Source organism: Ochotona princeps, chromosome 31, assembly GCF_030435755.1.
Source record: "Ochotona princeps isolate mOchPri1 chromosome 31, mOchPri1.hap1, whole genome shotgun sequence".
NCBI lineage: Eukaryota > Metazoa > Chordata > Mammalia > Lagomorpha > Ochotonidae > Ochotona > Ochotona princeps.
This window is the reverse complement of record NC_080862.1, coordinates 10,726,646-10,739,978: the sequence shown is the minus strand read 5'-3', so window position 1 is coordinate 10,739,978 and position 13,333 is coordinate 10,726,646. Positions and strand designations below refer to the sequence as shown.

The 13,333-nt window shown below is 40.3% G+C and overlaps 1 protein-coding gene across 6 annotated transcripts in view; it reads right to left on the bottom strand.

Annotated features, from left to right (window-relative positions):
* The window catches only part of RFX3 (regulatory factor X3), a 238,008-nt gene that overhangs the window by 130,002 nt on the left and 94,673 nt on the right, over positions 1-13,333 (bottom strand). For all 6 annotated transcript variants that reach the window (XR_009244434.1, XM_058657283.1, XM_058657287.1 and 3 more), the window contains one exon: positions 6,193-6,317. Coding sequence is in view for 5 of the 6 variants with exons in the window: in XM_058657283.1 (XP_058513266.1) it covers positions 6,193-6,309 (117 nt within the window). In the remaining variant the exon portion in view is untranslated. The remainder of the gene's footprint in view (positions 1-6,192; positions 6,318-13,333) is intronic.

The following is a 13,333-nucleotide window of genomic DNA, read 5'->3' as shown; positions in this document are numbered from 1 at the left end:
CCATCTCCTGCTAAAGAATGTAAGAGATAACATGATTTTCATACTGTTTCAAGAATTCCTAGAGTTTCCACAAAGGACTATCAAGAACTACTGTAAGTGGCAGGAGGAAACTAACTGGGCAGGTTTGAAGTCCTTTCCCTACACATACACACACACACACACACACACACACACACACATACACACTCAAAGTTTCTCAGTTTTTATATTATTCAATATATGACTCCAAATCTACATTAAGCACTTACTACTTGCTAAGTGCTTACTGGTTGTAATGAAAGACACTTCAAAAACAGAAAAGTTTTCCAAACAAATATATAAATAAACCCTACTCCTGAAAGAAGTAAAATTCCCACAGAGTCCCACACAAATCATTTTGTCAGGACTAGCTTTGAGGCTACTTCTCATATACAAGAACAAACTGTCAAGGTCAAAGAACTTTCATCCAAAACAAGGCAGTGAAGTCCTTTCAGTGCCTTACTTGACAGAGTACCACCCCACCCACCTGTTATGACCTATCAATACCGAGCCACGCGTCCAGCACGGGGACTGGCACCCTGGAGGTGCTCTGTGAATGGAACTTCAGTTGTTATCATTTATTGTTTTAACCAGACAGTTGGCACACACGGAATAGACAGCAAATTCGAAATGGCAGCCATCAAATATTTATGTATTCTATTTACAGATTGAAACATGACTTATCTATAAAGTCTACGTATCAAGATTGTTCACCTATCACTTAACAACCTCCGCCCTACAACCAGTGAATCCTGCGTTTTCGTTCTCATGCCCTTTCAACTTCGTTTCAGCCGCAAAAAGCACAGACTTATTTCACGCCATGGCTGTATGCGCACACCTTCCTGAAAAAGGACTTTTTTCAAAACCCATTCTTCATTCTAACTACTCCCCATTCTTAGCTTGTAAGTCAACTGCCTCTGGTAAAACCTCCTTGACCAGCTCCTACCATAAATAAAAACTGAATTTGGACACAAGTTTCTCTTGCAAACCCAGATGGCAAGCAGGCCGTGCTAGACTGCTGCGTGTATTTTAAGCACGTGCAAAGAATTGCTCTGATTTGTTTCAGCACAAAAACTCATGATGAGGCTTGGTCCCTGATGTCACGGTGTTGAGAAGTGTTAGGGTTTCTAAACGAGGATTAATGCATTTCTTAAGCCTGGCAGTTTCTGGTCTGGCCCACACGGAAGCTTTTCCACAGGTGCCCACCAACCTCCTGTGTCCTTCCATGACATGATGCATGATGCTACTCATCAAGAGGTACTGCCCAGCAACAAGACAGAAGTGAGAGCCACACTCCTGGACCCGCGGATCTGTGAACACAATCAGCTCTTTTCTTTCTAAAATACCTACCTAGCCTCTGGCATTTTTTAATGTCAACATAAAATGGACAAAGACAAAATATGCTCAATTAAGTGAGGTTCCAAACTGTTCGAATTATATGTAAGCAGAAGTTTTAGTTACACTAGAGTTCCCACTTTCACTGATGAAGCAATTTTTATAGAACAAACTATATTTTGCAAACTAGAGAATTCTACTAACATTAAAGTCAAGGCAACAAATCACCTCTAAAAACAAAACACTGAATGAACCAAGTAAAGCCAAGATTTTATGTAGACATAAAGACGTACAGACTCTTACAAGTCTCCTGCAATGCAATTTTGGGAAATTCTTTGCAATCGTCTCTTGTAAGTAGAAGATTAACTTCCAACCAAGCCATCTATGATGTACAAAAGTACACTGGGTCTGGCGCAGTAGCTTAGTGGCTAAAGTCCTCACCTTGCATGCATCAGGATCCCATATGAGCATCAATCCCAATCCCAGTCACTCTGTTTCCCATCCAGCTCCCTGCTTGTGGCCTGAGAAAGCAGTCAGGGACAGCACAAGCCCTTGGGATCCTGAACCCACATGGGAGAACCTGAAGAAGCTCCAGACTCCTGCCTTTGGATTGGCCTACCTCTGGCCATTGCGGTCACATGGGGAATGAATCAGCAGATGGAAGATCTTCCTCTCTGTCTCTCCTCCTCTCTGTATATCTGACTTTCCAATAGAAATTTAAAAATAAATCTTTACAAAAATAAAAAACACATATATCTTTTTAAAAAGTACATGAAAAATCTATATTATGAAAAAACAATCAATCTGAAATGTTTTTGCCATCACAATCACTGTTCAACTACATTTTGACATTAATTTGTGTAAGTACTTCTTTGTCCCTTTGTAGACTGATTAAAATTTGTATTGTTTATTTTGATTTTCTTAGAAGGGAGACACATATACACACACACCTAAACACTCAGAGAGAGAGAAAAACGGATTCTCTCTGATGGTCCAGTTGTCTAACACCAAAAGCAGCTTAGGTGGGGTCAGGCTGCAGCCAGAGCCTGGACATCCACCTGAAGTTTCTCAGATGGCTGGGAGGAGCACAGCTCCGTGAGCCACTACCTGCTGCCTCCCTGGGTCCACGTTGGCAGGAATCTCCAACAGAAGGGTAGAAGCACACCCAGGCATGCTAACATGTGAACGTTCCAAGTGTCGTCCTAACAGATGTACCAAACACCCAGTCCTTTGTCTGGATTTTAAACTCAGTTCTAGAGCAAGCTGGTTAGATGACTGACTTCCTTGATTATGGCATAAAACAATTATTTTCAAGAATAATCTCCAAGAAAATATCAACCACTCAGGGAAGAGAAGTGTGAGGTGTGGGGAGCACTCCATTTCCAGTCACATTGTATACAGATTCATCAATCCAAACTGTACACAAAAAAAGATAAAATGAGTGATATCAAATTTGGTGATTCATATCAAAATACTGAATAAGAATATTTTTATAGATTTTATTCAATTAGACAACAATACCTACAATAAAAAGCTAAGATGGCCCAGCACAGTAGGCCAGCGGCTAAAATCCTCACCTTGCATGCGCAGAGATCCCATAGGGGTGCTGGTTTGTATTCCAGCTGCTCCGCTTCCCATCCAGCTCTCTGCCTGTGGCCTGGGAAAGCTGTAGAGGCATGCCAAAAGCCTTGGAACTCTGCACCTACATGGGAGACCTGAAAGAAGCTCCTGGCTCCTGGCTTCAGATCAGCTCAGCTCTGGCCATTGCAAACACTTGGGGAATGAACCAGCGGACAGAAGATCTTCCTCTCTGTCTCTCCTCCTCTCCGTAAATTTGACTTTCCAATAAAAAAAGTAAGTTAAAAAAAAAAAAACTAAGACTAACATATGATAACAAAAATGTAGATGAAGCAGAAAATTTGATATGGGATTATGAATAATCATATAATACTTTTATTCTTTGCTCAGAATTCTTCACTAATGAGCAATATTCTTAAATGGTAGAAATTTGATATTTGATATTATATAGAATAAAATTATCACAGAAATTATTTGAGCATCAATATTTTATTTGATGTGAAATTAGAATCTTTAAGACTTTCATGAAACAAGCATACAATAGAATCTTGGATTTATTTTTGTTATTGCTGTTTCTGAATATTCCAGTAGATATAATTCTGTGTCAAAATGGCCAAAGAAGATTACATTAAATTGTGAATCAACAGAAGTAACCACTTTTGACATTAATATCATGATTTCAATATCCATCATGAGTGAGTAACACAAGCCATCAGCTTTTAAAGGCATCGGCTACAGTAGTAAACTCAAGATAACATCAGTACATTAACAATTCAAGCATTATAAGCATGTCAGAGCAGTAAGAAAATACTATAGCACTAATCTTATCAGTTTGGGGCAATTTATATCCACAGGGACACCGTTAGAATGTACTAGGGAAGTTTAAGCTATACTATTCTAGCAGAAACATTAAAAAAAGAAAAAAAAATGGTAATAAAGAAAAAAAAATTTCCAAATAAATCCAGAAGTAGGAGTAAGTAAGTGTCTCTAGGCAAATATCACACTAACCGACTCTGCAATATAGAACATTGTGTTGACAACAAGAAAATGAAAGTTCTCACCTTCCTTTGCTTGCTGAAAGAAATGCAACATACCACCTGGCCTGAATGACCCTGTTCCTTGAGCGAAGGTAAGGAACTGGAAAATGTGGCCGCTGGGATGGTGGTGGGATGGGGTGTCTAATGTGGCATAGTACAGTGTTTCCCACAGTGTGTTCAGATGTACCTGAGATTGTTTTCACAAGGACAAAATGAAGTGTGTGTGTGTGTGTGTGTGTGTGTGTGTGATCTCTTTGCGGCTGCTGGTACTGATTTTCCACATTGGAGGGAAATGCATGTACTTCTTTCTAACGTAGGTATTTAATAGAAATAATTGTTCCATTTAAGAGAAAAATCAGATTCTGTCCATGTAGGAAGTGACGGGGCTTCCCTAATCCTGTTAAAAGCTTGGAGATTTGCTATTCAGTTTAACCTCTGCACTAAGGAAGACCGAGAACAAGGCATGTGAAAAACAGATAACTAAACATATTAGTGTAATATCCAATTTCCTTCCCTTACTCAACAGTCAAGCATGACATATGTAATGAAAAAAGTATTCTTTAACAAATGGATGAAGGCTGTGCTTAGATTGGTAGTTACCACGTCCAAGTACCCCACGCGGTTCCTGACACCCCTTGCCTGCTAATGCAGATCCTAACAGGTGGTAACAATGACTCAAGAAACTCATTTCTAGCAATCTACATGGGACACTTGCAATGTGCTCCTGGATCACAGCTTCGACCCCAAGCCAGTGCCAACCATTATATGTACCGGGGAGCAATCCAGAGACAAAGGGCCTGCTCTAGCACCATCTGGTAAATCAAAACGGCATGCAGTTCACCCTTAAACTGGGACCACAAAGGATGGAAGCATGTGTGTGTGTGTGTGTGTGTGTGTGTGTGTGTGTGTGTGTAAGGTAGGGCCCAGAGAGGGATGCACCAAGATTCAAGATAAATCACCTACCATATCTTTACTAACTCAAAGAGTCAAAGACTGGTTTTCCAGCATTCCCTGACCCAACCCACTCCTTATAACCTGATTATCATCTGAGGCTATCTTTCTATCATTTACAAAAACATAACACCTCTCCCTAAAGACTTACAATTGGAAGTTACTAAAGATTCTCTTGGACAGCAAGAAAATACAGGCAAATCTTGAGTCTCAAGATGATGTTCTCTGACATACAATCTCATTCACAATCCACACAACTATTAATTTGGCATGAATAACATTATTTTCTTGGTATTCTGTTTTTCAAAATAAGCCAACTGCCCTGAGCATGAATAAGATCCTTGGTAAGCATCCGATGATGGATTCAGTCCCATCTCTCTGAGTAAGATGAGTCAGCTCTCCAGGCCTTTCAGATAATCTTATTTTCATTAAACAGAATTTATCAGCCACCTAATGAGAAGGCATTTTTCCAAACAGCACAAAGCCAGAATTCTTGTAAAATCCAGGCATCTGGGGGCCAGCACTGTAGATCAGCCTTGTAAAGCCAGTGCCTGCAGTGCTGGCATCCCATGTGGTACTGGATGGGGTCCCTGCTGTTCCATTTCTGATGCAGCTCCCTGCTAATTTGCTTGGGAAAGCAATGGGATTTGGCCCAAGTGCTTGGGCTCCTGCACCCACATGGGACACCCAGCAGAGTCTCCTGACACCTGGTTTTAGACCAGGTAAGCTGCGACCACTGCACATTGCAGTCATTTGGGGAGTGAACCTGTCTTTCTCTACTCCCTTCTCTAGAAGTCTGTCTTTCAAATAAAGTAGTACATAAACCTTTTTTTTAAAAGATACATGCATATTTTCCTTTAATAAGTACTAATTATGAACCAATATTACTGTGAAAAATCTTAATGCTAACTCTTTAAAGTGAAAGAACATTGTGATCAATTACAATAATGGGGGTAGGGAGAAAGAGGAGCAAAAAACCTTGGAGATTGGTTAAGTCACAACCAATACTTTTTAGGGTCAAGAAAGGACCTGTCAGAACGGAGATTACATTATGAGCATTCATGTTTCAATCCCTAGAAGCAAGCGCAGGAAGAATCTGGCATACCTGAAAAATCCCAACATTTGCTGCATTCGCGTAAAAAGCTGAACCAGCGCCGCGCATGAGCGCACCATGCAGGAAGGAAGGCAGAAGGCCGCACACTGCCTGTGTCTGGCGGTGCTACACAGCCCCAGCCAAGGCACAGTTTCTCCCCTGCGGACAGCAGCTCCTTACCTGTTGCTGCACGGGCACCTGCTGCACCACCTGTGTAGGCACCGCTGCTTGACTGGCCACGGACGTCTGTAAAGTCACTGTGGAACCTGTGTCCGACCCAGTCTCTGATGTCTGCATGATGGGCTCTGAAACGCACAGAGAGACACAGTTCACAACGCTTCCCCAGCCTGACCACCTTCAGTACATGTGCTAACGTTCTGCATTTGCCTATCCTTCATTGGCTCTTATTTCAACATCCTGACCCTTTACGAATGCTTATATAGCCACTGTAACCACTTTTTCAAGAAAGGGCCAAAAATTACTAATCCAGAGTTTTTAAAGGTCTATTTGTACCTCTTATTCTGAGACTCAAAGGTTGGACTTAATTGAAAGCATCCTCCTTCAGATCTTCTCTGTTATAAAGGGCCACAATCTTTTTATAAACTGCTGTCCAAAATTCTGTCCAGGAGTTATTAATTCTCAGAACACAAATGCTATGTGGATGTAATTATACCATAAACTACAATTTCTGCATACTTTTGCAGCCTATCAGTATATAACTGGAGGAGTACAATTTATAATAAATCATTTCTAGGATATTTTCCAAGACACTATTCAGGAGTCAAAAATAAATTAATATATGTCCTAAACATAATGGAAATGGTAGGATATTGTGTGAAAATCAAAATTTAATTACACTCTCACACAATGATAGCTAATGATCAATGATATTTACAGTTTTGAAGGATGAGGAGGACCTACCCTCTGGCACATAAATGAGATCTGTAAAGAAAAACATGCAATTTGACTCTTCTTCCCAAACCAACATGCCATTTTTTTTTTGTTCATTTCTTATGTAACACAGGGTTACATTTTCAACAGCATTTACTCTAACAAGTATAGTTCTTCAGGCTTCCTGCCTTTGACACCTCCTTTTGTTATGTATGTATTCAATAAAATAAATATGTATCTCTGACAATGAGTGGAGGCCAGAAATCTAATTTTCTTTCCTAGGGGGAAAACAGGTTTTATCTGGTAGCCTAAGAAAAATATTGCACCAGGGTTTAAATTTGTGAAGAATTGTGAACATTAATTTTCTCTCAGGAATTTCAGTTCTTCCGAAGATCAAATTAACCTCTCTCAGCATGTTCCATCACAGCAAGACCTCTTCCAATTTCTTCTCCAAACTTGATATGATCACATTCAGTTGTAGAAATGGCTTTGTGGAAACATCAAATCCATTCTGATTTTATTTGAGGAGAGAGAGGTTAAGAAATTCACTCAAGCTGGACAATTAGAGACAAGGGATCAAGACTTTTTGCTTTAAATCTGTGTATAATTTTCTTTGTAGACTTTTAGACTAGAACCTCTCCAGGTGACTGGATATTATTTTGGGAAACCCTACTACAGTACACTATACTTTAATATGGAAGGTATATATAATATTTCACATTATATATAACAGCATTGATTGACACTCAGTAAATGTCAAAAATGCTTTAAATGTTATTTCACACATAAATTAATTCATGCAACAAAATACAGTTACTACTATAATCTTCCTCAGACATGTAAGGAGCTTCAGGCACAAAAGGGTGGAGGCTGTGGGTAATATTCATCAGTGCCTGGTCAGCTCCATGATACCAGGATCTAGAGAAAGCCAACATGCAGATGCTGATTCTTCAATTTTCCAAAAGAAGCTGAAAACTTCACAAACACTGGCTCGCTTTTTAAAATGCACCACACACACACACACACACACACACACACACACCATGCTTCAGGACTAGCATCAAGATCACAGATATGCCTAACAAGTGTGAGAATCATAGTAATCCCTATATTCCCAAAGCAACACTCTTGCCAAAGCAAGATTACTGGAGGGCCAGGAGCTCTGCAATCTTTGGGAGGTGGTACACAAGTTAGGAACCCTATCTGTGCCTCTTTCACCTTCTCTCATTGTAGAATCAGATGGGCAAAGACACCCCATACTTCAACCCCCACCTCACCAGAACAAACAAGAAGGTATATCCTCCCTTTAACTCTCTCCTTTTGGGTTGCCATTGCCATGTGTGTTACAACAGAGCTCTCCAGCAAGGACTGAGGCACGAGCTAACCATCACACATCATCTGCAGTGAGGTTCCCTGGGCCACTCTTGTACCTCCAAGACGCCTGACAGCATTTGTCAATTGAAGACACAGATAAGAAAGCAGGCTTTGCTGCTAAGGGCTTGTCCTTCAAAATGCACAATCAAGGGCGAATCAGTTTCTCCCAGAGTGCCTCCCTGACTGACAATACTTATTTCCCCAAGAACTGACTGAAAACTTTACCGAGGTTAGTTTGTATCCCCTTACAGTGCATCTTAAAGCATTCTACATAGCCCTTTGGGTACATGACCCAGGCATTTTGACAGGCACTGAGCAAGATCAAACGTACATGAGAAAGAAATGCCCTTTAAAAATTAAATTTACCTTCAAAGGAATCCTTACCAACTCTCAATAAACTGCCTAAGAAAGCACAACAGAAGATAAAAAGAATATATCTGGAAAGTGACCTATGAACTACACTAGATTTTACAGACACAATGTGTTTTGCTCACGTAGATTACAAAACAAAATACTTATCTGCCAGTATTTTGTAAGCAAATTACCTAAAGGGCTATAGCCATTCACTACCCTCACCCCTACTGGCATTTAAGTTTGTGATTCTTCTGAGGGTAATGAGAAGTTTACTCCTGCAAACAGACTAAAAAGTGGAAAGATGCTTTAAAACAATAGTGATGACACATCAATTCACTGGTGTTGTTCAGAAGAGTAATAGCCAAGCTCTGAGCATTGAACTCATACAAACGTGTAACTGAATGACGCGAACTGGGATCTCCATCATCTGCGTCACCTGATGCCCACAGATGTTCACTTACGTACCCAGCTATAAACTGGGAAGGGGTGGTCAAACATCAGACCACACAGGTCCATGCACTGCACCGCTGTACCTCACGGAGGTTTGGAGTTTCGTAACAGATGTTGCACAGATGGACATAAGGAGAGTAGAGACTGCTGGGACTGACGCAGTGGCAGAGCAAGCTTATCGTCTAACTGCAGTGCCAGTATCCCACGTGGGCGCTGGTTAGAGACCCAGCTGGTCCACTTTCGATCCAACTCCCTGTTCTCCCAAACCCTGGGCCCCTCAATGCGGGAGGCCTGGAAGAAGTGCTGCCCTTCAGCTTCAGAAAATCCCAGCTGTGAGCACTGCGACCATTTGGGGAGTGAAACAGCAGATGAAAGAGCTCTTTCCTTTGTCTCGCCCTCTCTCCCTGCAACTCTGACTTGAAATTAAAAGAAAGAATTTTTAAAAAGACATAAAAACAAAGCTTTTAAAATGAGCTTTGAGAATGAAGAAAAGATGTCAACCATTCAACAGAACAAATGCTTACAGACAGAATAAGTAAATTAAGACAGGTAGAAAACATTGGCTTGTGAAACTTAAGACAGGACAGCCATGGAGACCCTTCTGTCCAGCATCCAGCTCTACCCATAGAGACACGGCAATACCAGCATCTGACACCCAGTTCAGGTCAGTCACAGAATGGACCAGAGCAGCTGCCTTTCTTCTCCAAGTTATCACAGACTCATTTCTTTGGTTTGTGGATGATAAAGTGAAGTCAAGTGATAAGCACTTAAGTCTCCTGGTATTGTCTCAATTTTTCTCATAGGCAACTTCATTCTTGACTGATCTGTCTTCCTGACCTTAAGTAATGGGCTCTCTGCCAATCTCATGACTATCGAGGGCTCCAACCATAGCCCTCCAGAAGCTGGCTCAAAGGATGGTAACCTTAATTTTCTCTCTCAGTCTTTTCCTGCGCTGGGCACAATAGTAAGTGTTTTAAATTCATATCCTAGTTTAATTCTTAGAACTTTGATGGAGTTGTTGTTCTCCCCACTTTAAAAATGAGGAAACCAAGGTACAAATGGATTAAATGACTTGTAAAGAGCCACACAGCTAGTAAGTGGAAGAGTTTGAATGCAGATTGTAAAAGCCAGGATGCCGACCACTCCACAGGCGACTTGACCATCCCGTGATGACAGGGCTTCCAAATGAGAAGCCAGAAATGTTCTCAACAGCAGTCTGTAGGACTTTCAATCCATCCTATTTCATCCATACTTCTAACAATGGACTGGCTCCTTCTCTTCTTTCTCTGATATCCAAATTGGAAAGGATCCCCTGTGTTTCCCCTGAGGCCATAATGAAACTCAACTACTAAGGCATTTTTCCAGAGGCATTTTAACTCATTAATTCTTTAGACCTCATTTAATGGAAGATGAATTAGAATGTTAAAGTAGGTTTGAGGTGTATAGCGCCCCCTCATCCTCCCAATTTTTACTAAACAGCTCATTTAAGTGCTCAGACACATTCAGAGTACCCTAACAGAATTCAGAGATTCCCAACGTTTCTGCAGGGTGCAATCACTGCACGCTGGCAGTGTCCTAGCATGCACCACGCGTTGGTTTTGTTTTACTCCCAGGATAACAGTTTATGGGTACATATGAGGTGCTGCCATTCACCCACCACTGGTTTCTGATGCTGTGTTTATGTTTGGGAGTAATTTGGTTAGCTCAGTTTCTTCACAGCCTCCTTTCAAGTAATATTTGTTTATCAGTCACAAATGCAGTCACATTAATCCATTTTGATAAGCTAAATAAACCCCTGCAGTTTGTCAATGATGCAGCCCATATGCAAATGAGCGGCATATTCTTGCAGTCTAGTCATCCTTGCCTAATGTGGCTGTCAGGTGTGTCAGGAGCAACAGATGCGTGTTTGACAAAGGACCTTTTTATTCTGGCTAATTAAGCAGTTGGACACACCCGCCTGTTAATGCCTCTGCTTTGTACAGAAGCTCTGGCTGAATCATATGAATCTACAGCTAAATAGGCCACATTTTGAAAGAAGGCTAATTAACCCCTAGGAAAAGGAAAAAGACTATTGCAAAAACCCAGCTGCTGAAGGCAGCAAGATTAGCATTTCTTCAACCTGACGGGTAAAACCTAGACAAATCCAATGTGTTTGGAACAAACATGCATTGCTGCATGCTTTCAGGCACTCAATACTCTTTCTAGAACTTCCTGAGGATGATTTAATACAGTCAAATTCACAGTTGGATTCTTTTGGTCACACACAATGTACATGCCAAATTAAACGGTTTAATGGTTTGATCCAGTCAATTGCTTATCGAACAGAGCTTCATGGCTGGGCTAATTTAAAAACAGGTAGCATCCACCTTATATTTCCTGGGGTCTTTCATCCTGAAATAATTTGCAAAGTTTGACCCTATTACACTTAACTGTATGTAAGTTCTTAACACTGAATAATATAAAAGGTTTTCACTCAGAATAGGGAATAAAGACCAGTAATTCACTCTTCAAGTGTAACGGAGAATTTCCTTGCAATATCCTTAAGCACAAAAACATGCTACTTCCATTTCTTATCCAAATCAAATTAACCAAAATTACTGGGATACTCATTTAATAGGTTTAGTAGAAAAAAAATCACATTTACAAGAACCAATCAATAACTAATCATTTGCAACAGTATTAGAAACCTGACTAGACATAATTGGATCATAGAAACGTGTTTTCACAATTGAAAATTGGCATTTTTAAGATACAAAGTTTATCCTCAATGTATTATTGCACAGGGGATGATCTTAAAATCATTCTGAATAAAATGTGGCAGCATGAAATCTATTACTAATGCTCTGACTCCACATCAGCATTACCAAATGCTAGAAAATTTTAAAAACACATAGTGGTCATATCTATACTAATTAAAATAAGACCTCTAAAATGAACAGGCTGTTTTGCAGGAAAAAGTACTGACAAATAATTTGTTGAACCAAAAGTTGGCATGAAATGTACACCTTGATGACTATTCCAAATCAGATAATGAAAAATAAGAAACACAAAAATAACTGTAACTCTTTAAAAAGAACATGCATGGATAACAAGAATAATGGTAAATAAAGTGACATAATAAAAATTGTGTTTATATTATGTTTAATTAAATAAACATGTAATAAATGTAACTGCTTGAAACACTGACACAGTTAGCTGTCTATAAATATAAAACACTAAAATTTGGCTTTCCCCACGCTCTACCCAATACGAATAAAAGAAATTGGTTGAACTAAAAACTGTAGTAAAATAGCAAGACTTTTCAATTTCAATACACATCCTTTAAAAGGTATTCAGGAAAATATTCAGTTTTATCAAATCAATAAATCAAGCAAATATAGGCTGAAGAGAGAAAACCTGATATTCTATGCTACAAAAGCTTGGCCTCTTTATGTAGGTTTTACGTTGCAATTCTCAAGACTATGCCCAATAAATCTCACACTAAATCTTCTGTACAAAGATGATGGAATGATCACCGTGTGGTCCTGTGATGGCAGAAGACGGTGATGCTTGCCGGCCTTGACTCATCAGCCCATCCCTAACACATACAGGTTTCCGCAATCGCTTTGCTCACTTTTCAAACAAAGGTTTTCTCTTTAAAAATTCTTCCTTTGATTCAGAACAAATATAGCGAAACCTGTGGGAGATCGGCCCTGGATCTCTGCCTGCCTAGCCCCTGTGGGACACCATAGGCACCTGGCACACTGTGTCCCTGGGAGAACCTTTGGTAAGTCTCAACTAACGGAGACCTCAACATGGCATGCAGCAAGAGCCACTGCCTGCACCCCAGTCTCTCTTTTCTGCCGCTTTAACAAAGTGTGCTAGGACTTCCTTTGTAAACAACTCTAGGAAGTCAAATGTTCACATTCCTCCTGCTTTTCAGCAGGTAGAATTCTGCCCCAGACACAGCTTCCTGTGCTTCCTGGTCTTTAACTTCATTGGAGGGTCCAAAGAGATAGACCTACCTGTTAACCAATCACAGTGTTGTTGTTGGGTGGAAGTACTATTGGAACCGCCTTCTGCCTTCCCCCTTTTGGTAACCTATATAAGCTTGTGACTTCTCTAAAATAAACGGACATAATTCACCACTAGTTTGTCTCTAGTGTTTCTGCTGAAGAGTACTGTAACCTCAGCCCTTGGTGGTCAGAAGACCCCCAAGAGAAACCATTTCTTTAAGCAAGCAAAAAGTTAATTAAATTGTTGTAACATTTTT